The sequence below is a fragment of the Volvox carteri genome (assembly GCF_000143455.1).
Source record: "Volvox carteri f. nagariensis unplaced genomic scaffold VOLCAscaffold_4, whole genome shotgun sequence".
NCBI lineage: Eukaryota > Viridiplantae > Chlorophyta > Chlorophyceae > Chlamydomonadales > Volvocaceae > Volvox > Volvox carteri.
In genome coordinates this window covers 797,928-811,541 of record NW_003307547.1, presented here as the reverse complement: position 1 = coordinate 811,541, position 13,614 = coordinate 797,928, and the positions used below count along the sequence as shown (strand labels likewise).

The 13,614-nt window shown below is 60.6% G+C and overlaps 2 protein-coding genes across 2 annotated transcripts in view; one reads left to right on the top strand and one right to left on the bottom strand.

Annotated features, from left to right (window-relative positions):
* VOLCADRAFT_86965 (uncharacterized protein) overlaps positions 1 to 2,959 on the top strand; it is a gene marked incomplete at both ends in the record, with an annotated part of 5,013 nt that extends 2,054 nt beyond the window's left edge. The window contains 6 exons of the mRNA XM_002946856.1: positions 169 to 314; positions 626 to 686; positions 988 to 993; positions 1,141 to 1,220; positions 1,473 to 1,683; positions 2,786 to 2,959. Coding sequence (XP_002946902.1) covers positions 169 to 314; positions 626 to 686; positions 988 to 993; positions 1,141 to 1,220; positions 1,473 to 1,683; positions 2,786 to 2,959 — 678 coding nt within the window. The remainder of the gene's footprint in view (positions 1 to 168; positions 315 to 625; positions 687 to 987; positions 994 to 1,140; positions 1,221 to 1,472; positions 1,684 to 2,785) is intronic.
* Positions 2,960 to 6,382: 3,423 nt separating this feature from the next.
* VOLCADRAFT_116153 (uncharacterized protein) overlaps positions 6,383 to 13,614 on the bottom strand; it is a gene marked incomplete at both ends in the record, with an annotated part of 18,602 nt that continues 11,370 nt past the window's right edge. The window contains 12 exons of the mRNA XM_002946673.1: positions 6,383 to 6,433; positions 6,600 to 7,116; positions 7,266 to 7,918; positions 8,047 to 9,311; positions 9,632 to 9,755; positions 9,839 to 9,982; positions 10,331 to 10,486; positions 10,966 to 11,157; positions 11,895 to 12,109; positions 12,456 to 12,589; positions 13,043 to 13,261; positions 13,524 to 13,568. Coding sequence (XP_002946719.1) covers positions 6,383 to 6,433; positions 6,600 to 7,116; positions 7,266 to 7,918; positions 8,047 to 9,311; positions 9,632 to 9,755; positions 9,839 to 9,982; positions 10,331 to 10,486; positions 10,966 to 11,157; positions 11,895 to 12,109; positions 12,456 to 12,589; positions 13,043 to 13,261; positions 13,524 to 13,568 — 3,715 coding nt within the window. The remainder of the gene's footprint in view (positions 6,434 to 6,599; positions 7,117 to 7,265; positions 7,919 to 8,046; positions 9,312 to 9,631; positions 9,756 to 9,838; positions 9,983 to 10,330; positions 10,487 to 10,965; positions 11,158 to 11,894; positions 12,110 to 12,455; positions 12,590 to 13,042; positions 13,262 to 13,523; positions 13,569 to 13,614) is intronic.

Sequence of the window (13,614 nt, the reverse complement as noted above, 5' to 3'; positions counted from 1 at the left end):
AAACTTAGGAGGGCCGCGCCAGGTCGCGATGTCCGTGCGCCCGGCCGGCCCCACGGAGAAATGCGCTTGCTTACCGGCCCCCCACCCTCCCCCCTTTCCCTGGCAGCAGCTTCACTCGTGTGTGGTTCATCTTTCCCCCCTTTCCCCTCCCGCCTTCCGCCTCCCCAGACTGCCCGGGGCCACATGCAAGCTCGCGAGGCGGGTAAGCAAATCAAGGGGCTCATGGAGGCGGATCCGGAGAGAGCCCGGGACTACAAACTGTACTTCTACATATCGCCGTACAAACGGTCGTTGCAGACGTACGAAGGAATCAGGTACGGGAGGGGGATGTAGGGGTAGGGGTTCTGGGCGGCTGGTGGCCTCCTGATGTGTAGTCGGTACCGGCGGTGGGGTGCGGCACTCTCCCCCGCTCCCCCCCCTGGGCCCACACCGGTCTGGTTTGGTCCTGCCGTGTGCTGCTTGGCGTGACTTGGCTTGGCTTAGTAGGCCTCGTCTCCCCTCCCCTCGCCTCTTGATGTACCCACCCCCTACCCGCCCCTTACTACCCCCACCCCCTACCCCCTTTTCCCCCCAAACACACGTATGCATATGTAAATACATACATGCATACACACACGCCATGCAGTTCCCAGTTTCCTACCCACCATCTTCTGGGGGTACAGGAGGAGGTGCAGCTAAGGGAGCAGGTACGGCAGGGAGGGGGATAGAGGAGGGGAGGGGAAAGGGGAGGGGGGGTTGTGGCACCTAGACGAGGAAGCTGGGGAGGAGCTGAACTTGAGTGGTCGTTGTTAGGTAGGTAGTTGGTTAGGTGGTTGTGCTCCAAACCCTACACCCCCACGCACTTCCCCCCTTCCTCTTTTCCCTTAAGAGGAGCTTCACTCGTTCGTGGTTCGTCTTTCCCCCCTCCCTCCCTCCCTCCCCCCGGGGAGGGATTCCAGATGTTTTTTCCCCGGCATTTAGTTTCCTCTTTCCCGCACCCCCTCGCAGCAGCAGGTGAGAGGCGTGTGTTGATGTATTTTGTCCTCACACACACCCAACCCCCCTCGATCTCCCCCCCCCACACACACACCTGCGGCCCTTTCCTTGCATGTACGCCCCCCGCATACATATGTATGTATGTATGTGTGTATATATGTATAGGACTTCGGTAACTTCCAGGACGAGCAGGGCAAGCAACATGAGAAGGCGGAGAGACTTCGGTTCGGCCGGTTCTTCTACCGGTGAGAGGGGGTGAGGGTCTGTCTGTCTGTCTGCTGTCTTTACTCCCCGCTCTCCAGCTCCTGACGTTGTTCACCCTCATTCGCAAAGCCCAGCTTAGATCAGGCCTGCTCATAAAGCTCACAGCAAGCGGTTAGGGTTTAAAACTCTATAAACCCCTACAACTAACTAAAACCCACCAACCGCCAACTTCCATCCACTGTCTCTCCCACCCACCCACACCCGCCCATACATACATACACATACGCTCCCAGTTTCCCCAACGGTGAGAGCGGCGCGGACGTGTACGACCGCATCACCATATTCGAGGACCACATGGTTCGCGACATCAACGCGGGTCGGTTCGCCGACAACACGGCTCTGGTGCTGGTGAGCCACGGCCTGGCACTGAGGATCTTCCTGATGCGCTGGTTCCACTGGACGGTGGACGAGTTCCTGCTGGTGTACAACCCTGGTAATGCCGAGGTAAGGGGGGGGAACGGGGGGGGAGGGGGGGGGGAGGGGGGTTGGTTTGGTTTTTGTGGGGGGGGAGGGTTGGGGGGAAGGGGGGAAGGGGGGGAAGAGTGTGTAGTCAAACTGCTGCTGGGTTTTAGTGGCCAGAGAGATGGTGCGTGTGTGTGTGATGATAGCCTTCAGGAAGTGTTGGTGCGGTTGGGTTAATAATGGTCATGTTGGAGGTGGCGGGGGTTTGGGGAGTGATGTCTGTATGTATGTTGTTACAGGGTGGTGTAGCTTTACCAGCGGTCCCCTTTCCCTTGGAGGCAGTCCCTGCTCTCCCCTGCTAGAGGGGCACCCTAATCCGTCACCCCATCCGACTTCAGAATGTATTCGTTGGGTTCGGCAACTCAACACCAGCATCCAACCAAATCTAGCGGATCAACGGCGCCTCAACTTAGTTCCTGGTCAGCTCGCAAGTTGATATTATCACGTCCTACATCGTCCATATGATGGGGGGCCACTTCCCCTTTCATCACTCCTCAAACACCCGAGGAGCCGGCAGGCGGATTTGAACCCGGATCGGCCGGGAGCAGAAGTCAGGCCTTAACCTCTGCCAGCCGCCTGCCATATACTGTATGTCTGTATGTATGCTGTTACAGGGTGGTGTAGCTTTACCAGCGGTCCCCTTTCCCTTGGAGGCAGTTCCCTGCTCTCCCCTGCGAGAGGGCACCCTAATCCATTCACCCCATCCGACTTCAGAATGTATTCGTTGGGTTCGGCAACTCACCACAAGCATCCAACTAAATCTAGCGGATCAACGGCGCCTCAACTTAGTTCCTGGTCAGCTTGCGCAAGTTGATATAATCATGTCCTACACCGTCCACAAGATGGGGGGCCACCTCCCAATCTAACACCCCTCACACACCGAGGGGTCGGCAGGCGGATTTGATCCCGGATCGGCCGGGAGCAGGAGTCAGGCCGTAACCTCTGCCAGCTACCTGCCTTATGTATGTGTGTATGTGTATGTGTACGTATGTACATGAGTCCCCAACCCCCCTTACCCCTCCTCCTTACCCGTCCCCCCCTCCTTACCCCCCTTTCCCCTCCCCCCCCCCCTTATCCCGGTCAGCCTCTGGTTCTGGAGCGCTGTCCCTCCACGGAGTACTCCTCCTGGCGACACACCAAGTCGCTGTACCGCCTCACTGACGAGTCGATGAGGGCCTTGCGGGGGTGTACGGCAGAGATGTGCTCCACGGACCATCTGCCGCGGAAGTCGCTCAAGGTGTCCACACGGCTGATGTGATGTGTACGACATGATGACGTGCGATGTGTGATATGGGTTTTGGGGTGCGTGTGTGAGTGTGGGAATATTATGCGACCTGAGGTTTCCCCCTTGGGCGGGAGGGTGGCAAGGGTGCAGGGTAAGGGGGGAGAGGAGGGCGGGGGAGCCGCAGGAGGAGAGAAATGGAGGTTGTTGGTGATTGGTGGTGGTTGGTGAGCGGCAGTTGCCTGTCTTGGACGTGCCGTACAAGTACGTCGTTACGAGTGACAGCTCGGTATGGTGGAAGTGAGTCGGTTTGCGGGCGGATGTGAGTGCATATGTATGTATGTGCGTATATATGGGGGTGGAACGATCTGTATTTATTGACGCTTACGGATGTATGTTATGTATTGCATATCACATTATTATGCATACCAATAAAAGCCCCAACAAGGCCGCCGTCGAAAGTCGTGGTTCATGTCGCATGCGTTCAACCTCCACTTACCCTCACGATCTGGCAAAGTGGGAGGAATGTATGCATGTATGTATGTATTGTGTGTGATCAATGAAATGCCCACCTGCCGGGGTTTAGGCGTATTAGTAAGTGTAGGCGGCAGGAGGTGACCGGAGTGCCGATCGTCATCATCATTATCATCATCATTGTTATTGTTTTCATCATCATCATGGTGGTGGTGGTGGTGGTGAGCGGTGAAGAGTTGGTCCGGTGGGCCCCCGTCGATGGAGACGGGTGGGGAGGGGGGGGGCGAGGGGGAGGGGGGCGAGCTGCACTGCGTGTGAGGAGGTGGCGACGGAGTATTGCCGTACGCCTGTGTTGAGACCCCCATCGTACCGTCATATCAACCATATATATCTAAATCGCTTTCAAGCGGAAAGCCGCACAGTTTCTCTGTTTCGATCAATCCGTCTGTATCATTATAGACATCATCGTCTTCGATCTCCCTTCTCGTGCATGTGTGTGCGTCGTATATGTATGTATGTATCTATGTATGTACATACGTATGTATGTACATACGTATGTATGTATGTGTTCGAGCATACCTGGCTTGAGTGTGCAAAACGAGAGTGGCCGGGGCGAGAGCGGGGGAGAGCGCGGGACGAGCTCCACTGTGTGTGTGAGTGTGTGTATTTGTTTGTTTGTGAGTGTGTGTGCCGCAGGCGCCACGTACTAGCACGGGAATTACATCACCACCGTCGTCGTCATAAAATAAAAGTAACACGAATACTATAAGGGTGGTAAGGGTGGTAGTGGGGGTGAGCAGCGTGCGCGTCGGAGGTGGTGGTTTTAAAGACGCCCGGGCCCTGTAACCGTTACATGTTGAAAAACGTGCTGGCTAAAACACACCCACACCCACACCCACCCACCCACACCCCGACACACAATAACATGGTGCCAGTGGTACTTGCAAAAACATTGGTCGATGTCGTGGTGGTGGTTCATGTCTCGTTTACCGTACCGTTGAGTACGGCCCCGAAGGACGTATCCGCATATGGCGTACGACAGCTTTCAGTACAGCTGAAATTGTGTAAAGGTGTGAAATTATAAAGCGATGGGGGAGGGTTCTGAAGAAACGCCTTTTTGAATTTGTGTACGGATGGGGGGCGGTGACGGCGGCCCTGGACACCGAGGAGGGGGGCGGACGCTGTTGCTCGGGACGTCGGAGCCCCAAAACGGGGCCTGTAATGCACTTCACTGCTGTACTACTGCTACTGCTACTGCTACTGCTGCAGCTGGTAATACTGGTAACCTATATATCGGCTCCCGTACATAGCCACAAGCACCCACCTCACCCTTCGCAAAGTGACAGCAAGCGCATAAGTGGCCCCAGTCCCCACCCAACATAATACCCACATACATACCCACATACGTACATACATACACGTGTGGACGATGATCCAAAGAAAGGGTTTAAGGAAAATAGGGACGCAGAAGGCTGCGGAGGAGGAGGGCAGAGCACACACATACATATGTATATGATGGTTACGTCCATGTACACGTCCACTCCTCCTCTTAACGTACGGCACCAGCTGCAGGGGGCCGCACCAGCACCTGGCATGCGCCATAAAGGTGATGCACCGACATGGCACACACGGCCCCATGATGCAACCCCCACCCCCCCGTGGCAACCGACACTCTCTCCTTCACAAGTAGAAAAGTTTTAGAGGGTTTCAAAAACGGTTGGTAAAGGGGGCCGCCTCCTCCTGGAGCAGGGGAGACATACTGGTAGGTGCCATCAGGGGGCCACCTCGGGAGACGCCGCCGCGTTGTTGGATGGACAGGTGGACAGGTACGGAGATAGACCGGGCCTCCCGACCCGACCCGACCCGACCCGACCCACCCGCGGACGACGTAAGGGCTCCAGGGGGGAAAGGAGGAAGGGGTGAACGGGGTTCTTCCCTCAGTACACATATACACACACACACACACACACACCAGCAGGCGCCGTCCGGTCGCCCCTTTCGCCCATGCACCCCCCGCTTCCTCTCCTCCCCCTCCCTCCTCCCCCGGCAGGTGCGCAGCTCATTTCCCCCAACCCCTCAATACACATACACAAACACACGCACCCAGTGAGGTGCGGAAGCCCTAGGAGCGGCTTAGCGCCTGGATCGATGGATCCGAAACTCCGGCTTCGCCAAATATAAAAAAATGTTTTGTTTCCTCTCCCGGGCCGTGGCACGCCCCCCACAACTACCCCTGCCGCTCGCGCGCCATTGTGGCGTTATTCATGAAAACGCATTCATGTATATGTATGTATGTATGTATGCGAGTAATTTCATAAACTAAGCTGCGAACAGGAACTGGCGAGGATGGCAGACCCGTAAGTATGTATATATGTATATGTATGTATGCATGCATCATGTCGTCACAGTGAATGCTTTGGCATCATACGTCGGTACCAAGCTCAATGCATCATATGGTTATGCAGTTGAGAGAGAGGGAGGGGGAGGGGAGGGGGAGGGGGAGGGGGAAGGGGGGAACGGGATATCTGATTATCATCGACGGCATGCCAAACGCACGCACGGCGATGTGCTGCCCGCCGCATCCTCCCGCCGCCGCCGTCGCACGAAACCCCCTCCCCCCCAATTCCCCCTTTCTCCCCCCCCCGGGTCACTTCCTCGGACCCAACCCCCTCATCAACCGCCTCTACCTCAGCTGTCTGCCTTCGCAACGCGTGCTCTCCAACGAACTTAACGGCCGCCCAACAACCTCCCCAACCTCTCCAACTGCTCCAACGGTAAACTACGAAAAATCACAGAATGCAGACAACCAAATAGACAGGCATACATATAAACAGACATATAAGCTAAGAGGTCGAACACCCAAGGCTCCCCAGATACCTCCAACCCCCCCCCCACACACATATGTGCTTTGATTTTTTAAACAATCAATCCCTTCAATGCCACCGACACCGTAATGCACAACACAAACCAACAACTCAAATCCGGTCAAGACTCCTCAAACGTGGGCACCACCAACGTCACCATGTTAGACCCCAGCTGTACGGCACCGGCAGCGGACAACCTTTCCGTACGAAACGAGTCCAAGAAGTGGCTGCTGCTGACGCCGCCGCCGCCCCGCTGCGAGTTCGTTGAAAACCGTTGGAACGCTCGCACCAAACGAACTCTCCCCCTCCCCCCCGCCCCCGCCCTCTCCGGGATCCACCTCCACCTCCATCTCTACCCCCTTGTCGCTGTCGCCCACTTCCCGCCCACCGTCTACACTCATTCGGTGGTCGGGCGGGGTGCGATCAGATAGGAAGTACGGCTCAGAGCCAGGAGGGCCGAAACCGCCATAGGGGACATCCGGGACCCGCAGCCGCCGCCGCCGCCGCCGGGGCTCTCCGTCACCGCCAACGTCGTCGCCGACGGCGGCGGCGGCGGCGGCGGCGGCTCCGTCAGGGGAGTCACCATCTGGTGTGGCGTCATCAGGTCGCGGCACGGCTGCGTCGGCGGTGGTGTACTTATCGTTGTCGGCGTCATCCAGGTAGTAGTACGGCGACGAGCCGTCGCTGGCGTACGGAGTGTAGTTGGCGTGCGCGCCACCGAACGGCCGTGACCCATGGGTCCGCGAGGTCCTCGGCGCGCTCGAATACGGCAGGTGTCCTGCTCCTCCTTCTGTTCCACCTCCCCCTCCGTCAAAACCCACACTGACATCCAGGAAGGGTGCCGTACCCGCCCGGCTGTTTGGCGGGAAATCAGGGAAACAACAGGGGCCAGCGTGAAACTGATGTCAACACCAGTACGACATCAAAGCGCCATCACCAACAACGCCAAGAACACTAACACAGAAGTGTTGTAGAGGGGACGGGAGGGACCGTATCTTCCTTACCTCTGGCTGCTGCCGCCACCCCACAGCGCGGGCCCCACCCGGGCGCCGCGGCTGGCACTGCTCGAGCCCACGGCTGCTCGGGAGGACATAAGCGAGCCCCCGCTCATGCCCGCCGCCGCCAAGTCCACCGCTGCCGCGGCGCGAGTGTGCAAAACAGACCGCCGCCGAGAACGCCAAGGCGGCGGCGCCGCCGTGTCGCCAAGCAGCAGTACTCCTCCCGCCACCCCCGCCGTCGGGTGTCCCGAAAGGGACCGCGGGGCCCTTTGACGCGGTGGCGGCGCCGCCGCCTCGGCCATGAGCGACTGCGGTGGCGGCGAATGGAGGTAGACGCCGGATGATGGCGGATGATGGTTGTGATGGTGGTTGCCGCCACCGCCGCCGCCGCCGCCAAGCGCCATCAGCGCCGACGCCATGGCGGCAAAGCTCTCTTTCAGGCCCAGAGTTCCAGACGTCCCCACAGCGCCCGTCAGAGCCGACTTCAGACCCGAAGATGAATCCCCGTTACCAGCGCGGCCGCCCACGCCAGCGGCGACGACGACGGGTCCGGAGTTGCCGCCGGGCCCGCTGCGGACGCCCGGGCCGCTGCTGCCGCCGCCAACACGCGCCGCCGGCGCCACGAAGTCACGCAGGACTACTGCGTTCGGGCCGCTGTGCTGTACAACCCGCAACGACAAATGGGTCGGTGCGCCGCCGCTGCTGATACCATCGCTTCGTGGCGGGTGCGTTGCGTCGCGGTCTGAGACGACTTCGCTGCTGCTGGCGGCAGCGGCGGCGCACCGACCCATTTGTCGTTGCGGGTTGTACAGCACAGCGGCCCGAACGGGCGAGGGCTGCTTGGCGCTACGGCCCGGTCTGCTTCCCCCCTTGGGGATAGGACGCTAAAGGGAGTAATGACGTAGCCGGCGTCGGCTGTGTTTAGGTAGCTGACGGCGCCGGTGCCGTACGGGAAACTGACGGGCGACGCCAGCTGGGAACCACCAGGGATATCGTCCAGGGAGGCGGCAATGACCACGCTGCGAGAAGTAACATCGCTGTGGACGGCTGCCGCCTCCGCCGCCATTGCCACGGCGGCGGCGGCGGCGGCGGCGGTGACGCGGTCGCCGTCATCCGAGTCCATAGCTGCGGTGGTGGGCAGGTTGGCAACCCCGTCGTCGTCGTCATCTCTGACGGCGCCGCCGTTCCCCCAATCCATCAGGGTCGTTGCTGCAAACGGCCTCGACGGAGAGCCGTCATGGTACGGCGCAGCAGCGTCCGAGCAGAGGGCTGCAGTGCCGGCCGCGGCAATGTGAGGCCGAGTTCCCCGTCCGTAATCGTCCCCGGCGGCCGCAGCAGCGGCAGCGGCAGCTGCAGCGGCCGCCGGCGGCGTCAGCGGCACCGACGCTGCACTGCTCCGAAGACCCTTACCATGCGGCTGTAGCAACGTCAGGTGGGAGGTGCGAAGTCGCGGCGTGTCGTTGTGGTCAAAGCCCGTGCTAAGAGTCTGTGAGTCCGAAAGAAGCGTTTGCCGTGGCCCGGTGTAACTGTACGGCTGCTGCGGTTGACGCTGTGTCGTCACAGACAGCCGAGACGGCAGCGGTAACGACAGCTGCGGTGCCGCTGCTGCCGCCGCCGCCGCCGCCGGCGACGGCGAAGGCAGCAGGTTCGCCAGCTCCGCATCCCGCATCCGTTGCCGCCGGGATTCCCGGGACTCACGGGCCGGCGGCATCCCCCCCCCTGAGGACGACGCACCGCTGCCGCCCGCCAGCGTCAGCTCTGTCGGAACCGCCAGGCACGGCGGCGGCGGTACGAGCAGCGCCTCCGGCGCTGCTCCGCCGGCGGCGGCGGCGACTTCGCCGCTTCGCGGCGGCGGCGGCGGCGGCGACGTTGCCAGTTCCGTTGCCCTGAGTTTGCAGTGGAAAACCTCAATGGGCTCCGAAACCCCTCGCAGAACGTGTCGGCCCAGGCTGACGGCGTTGATGCGAGTGGAGACATCCACTGAGGTGCTGGCGGCGGCGCAGCGCCAGGCGGCGGCGCTGCACAGGATCTGTGAGGCGCTGGCGAGAGAACCTGAGTGGGCGGGGGGGTGGGCATCATGCATGGGCGCGATGACGGCTGGCCAGGAGGGTGGAAGAGGACGGGAAATACACACACATACATACACACATACACATGGACGGTGCGCTCGCGAGTGTGTGCGCGCATAGACATGGTGCGTTAAAGCACCCTTCAACCCCTTACGCATCGCAATCCCGAATGAGACACACGCACAGACATACATACGTGTGTATACATGCATACATGTGTACGCACGTACATACACACGTGCATACACACGCAAGCGAGCAAACGCGCCCTTCCAGAGCCCGCGCAGCCCTTTCAGCACTCACCAATCCTAGCCGCGCGGTTCATCGCCTTGCCGCGGTACACGACGGCGGAGCTGGCGGGCGAGAGGCTCTCATTCAGGCGGCCTACATCAATGCCCACTCGCATCCGCAGACCGCGCATCAACACCTTGCGCACCATGCCCGGCGGCACGTCGCCGTCGTCGTTGTCGTACATTTCCGCCACGGCGGCGCCGATGCCCATGCCCGAACCCAGACCACCGACGCCGCCGACGCCAGCGGCGGCCGCAGCGCCGGCGGCATCAGTTGATACAGGGGCGGCGGGGGCGGCGGCGGCGGCGGCGGCGGCGGCGGTGGTGGCGGTGGTGGCGGTGGCGGCGGCGGCATCGTGGAGATCTTGCGTGGAGAGCAGCTGCGTCGGCAGCGGCGAGGGGGTGCCGGCGGGGGCCCCCGCGGGGTGCGTGTGATCGCCCACCAGCAGCCCCGTGGCGGGAACCAGTACGGAAACCTCCTCCGCCAGCTCATGCTCCTGCCGTACATCAACAAGATCGAAAGCAACGACGAAAAGCAGGTCAGATGGTCTACGACGGATCCAGATCACCGCTCTCCGCGACACACAAGAAAATGAAATGTCGCAAAGTGGGCCCCCCCGGGCCCCCCCGGGCAGCAGCAACGGCAACGATCCATCGCCTCTCATTCCCTTCCCTCCTCCCCCCTTTCCCCCCCCCCCGCACCGCCACTCACCAGAAGCAGGGGGTCCCACTGCTCATGTACGAGCGCCTGCTGGGTTGTCAGTGCCCACATCAGCGCCTGCGCCGGGTCCCTGAAGGCCGCCAGCACCAGCCCCTCCTGGCCCTCGGACACGTACCCGCCGTGGTCCTTACACCGGCAGGAGGCGACCTGGAGTGCCGGCAAGGGGGAGGGGGAGGGGGGGGCGGAAGGGGGGGGGAAGGGGGAGGGGAAGGGGAGGGGGGGGAGGAATTGGGGGTCTTGAACGGATGCCCGTGAGCTTGACGTGTGTGTGTGTGTGTGTGTAAGCCGTACACCTAAAACGTAAAGTGTAACCAGGTCAGAACCCAAAAGCCCAATATGAGCCTTACATGAACATGTAGATCTATTTTAATTCTGGATCGCGTACACAGGTTTGTTTCACCTAGAATTCAACTTGATTAGCCTGGGTCCGTCCATAATGAAGAGGGGCGAATGGCTATAACCACCTTTTTGTATTTATACAGCCCTAATAACCGACTTTGTGAAAGGAGGCCCGGAGTGTCAGGACAGGAGGCACATGAACAAATAGTCAACCAACCAACCAACCAACCAACCAAACATACAAGCAAACAAACAAACAAACATACATACACATCAACCTCCCGTACCCGGTGGAACAGCTCCACTGCCTCCAGGGAAACCTCGCTGTTCCAGCTCATCAAGCTCTGTACGGCATGTACGTACATGAAGGCGATGGCCAGAGTCCCCACCGGGGCGGACAGACAGCCGCTGATGAGACAGGCGGGGGTGCGGAGGGGGGGCAGCAGGGCCAACCGTACGGCAAGGTCGTAACCCACCACCTGGATGGGGATAAAGGGGGGAGGGGAATGAGTGGGGGAAGAGAGGAGGGGGGAGAAGGGGGAAAAGGAAGGAAGGGCGTTCCGATGTACGACATACAACCTGGATGAAGGGCCTCATTGCTGGATTCCGTTCAGGTCCGTTTGGGAGGTCATCATTGGTTCCAACCAACCAACCAACACAAACGGAACATGCCCTCCTCACTCATGTTCAAGAAGCTGTTTCCACCCGACTGACTGACTGACTGACTGACTGACTTGCCGACGCGAACAAGATGCAAAACACACACAGGCGCATACACACACACGCACACACACACGCACGCACACGCACACACGCACACACACACACACACACACACACACACACGCACACACACGCACACACACACACACACGCACACACACGCACACACACGCACACACGCACACACACACACACACACACACACACACACACACACACGCACACACACGCACACACACGCACACACACACACACGCACACACACGCACACACACACACACACGCACACACACGCACACACACACACACACACACACACGCACACACACACACACACACGCACACACACGCACACACACACACACACGCATTCACACAAGCCCTATCAACATCCCTACACGCACCTGCCCTCCCAACCCCAACTTGGCCCCCTCCGCTACTCTTCTCCCCCCCCTTACCCCCTCTTACCCCCTCTCCCCCCCCACACACACACCTGGTATAGCTGATACTCGCACTCCCCCCCCTCCTCCTCCCCGCCGCCACTGAACGTGTAGTACTCGCCGCCGAGGTGGTGGTGGCCCATCTGCAGTACCCAGCCGCGATGCAGTACAGATCGCGCGGGAATCTGTCGGTACGTCTCGTCCGTGAGGCAGATCTGGCCACCGTTGGCGGCGTCGGAAGTGCGCTTGGCGATGGTCAGGAAGGAGCCTGCGTGCGTGTGCGTGTATGTGCGTGTGCGTGTGTGTTTTGGGTTTTGGGTTTTCGGTCTTGGAAGGGGGGATGTGTGGTTGCATGCGCAGTCGGGGGTAGAGGGGAAAATGGTGACGAAGATGGTGGGGGAGGGGGACAGGCAAAACCAATCACCTCCTCCTCCTCCTCCTCCTCCTTTTCCGGCTCCTGCGCTCATATTTACATACATACACATGCACACACACGTGCACACGTCTGTTAATTGCATACATGCACACATAGACTCCCTTCCCCTTGCTTCAACGCCCCGTGCCCCGCAGCATCTCGACCGCCCCGTCGTACTGCCGTACGACGTTAGTCGTACCTCCGTACTGCGTCCTTCCGGATGCTTTGTTGATGCAAATTGCGTGTGGGTCTTCCAGTCCCGAGTGCAGCCCCATCCGCACCCGCAACCCCCGGTGTACCAGGAAGCGCGGCTGGTCGTTTGGTCGGGCGCGTCTGAAGGGGGGGAGGTAGGTGAAGGGGGGGTGCGAGGGGGGGGTGCGAGGGGGGGAGGCAGGTGAAGGGGGTTACGGCTATGGGAGTGCCTCATTTAAGCTCCTCCATCGGCCAGAGCAATTTGTCATGTGTTTTATAACTCCCCCTATCCCCCCCCCGCACAACCCGCTATGTCCCTTCATTCAGGAGCACCCCTCAGCATAGTCTCGCCCCCCCCGCACACACAGACGCACAGACGCACACACAGACGCACAGACGCACACAGCGACAGAGGCCCCTCGCGCCCCGCACCCGTCCACAGAGAGAGCTCTAAGGCGGTCTTTCCGTTGGGGCTGGTCAGTATCAGCCCCCCTGTGGCCGGTGTCGTCAGGCCCCGTCAGGTACCTGTAACACGTACATACCCCTCCACACACCCCTCCACACACACACCCCTTCACACACACACACACGCACCTGAACATGTTCATGAGCAGCCTGCCCAGCACGTCGTTCCTGAGCCCTGTCCCGGCTGGCCCCAGGACCGCGGTCTCGTGCGAGGGGATCTGGGTGGCCAGTGCGGCCGCCAGCTCCTCCGGGGGCAGACCCAGCTGGCCCAGGGCCGCCAGGCGAGTGCGGTGGTGGGAGGAGGTGCGGGAGTGGAGCGTGGATAGGTCGGCACCGGTGGCGCTGCCCCTGAAGGGGGGGCGGCGGCGTGTGCGGCGGAGGGGGGGGGGCGGGAGGGGGAGGCGGGGGGGGGTGAAAGGGAAGCAAGCAGTAAAGGTAAGAACGGGAAGGCCGGGGGGGGGAGGTTGGGATAGGGTTGTCGTATACCCGAAATTCGACGCAGCGTCGTGGTTGGGTTGGGGCAGCTGGGCTGGGGTTTTGGGGTTTTCAGAGCGACGATCAGAGTTCACCAGGGCGTCTGTACGGCCCTTAGTGGAACCCTTAACCCCACCTGAAACGGGGTATCATGTCCCGCCAGCTGGGGGCGAAGATGGCGCTGCCGGGAGCAGAGGGCGCGGTGGCGGCGGCGCCGGCGGCGGCTT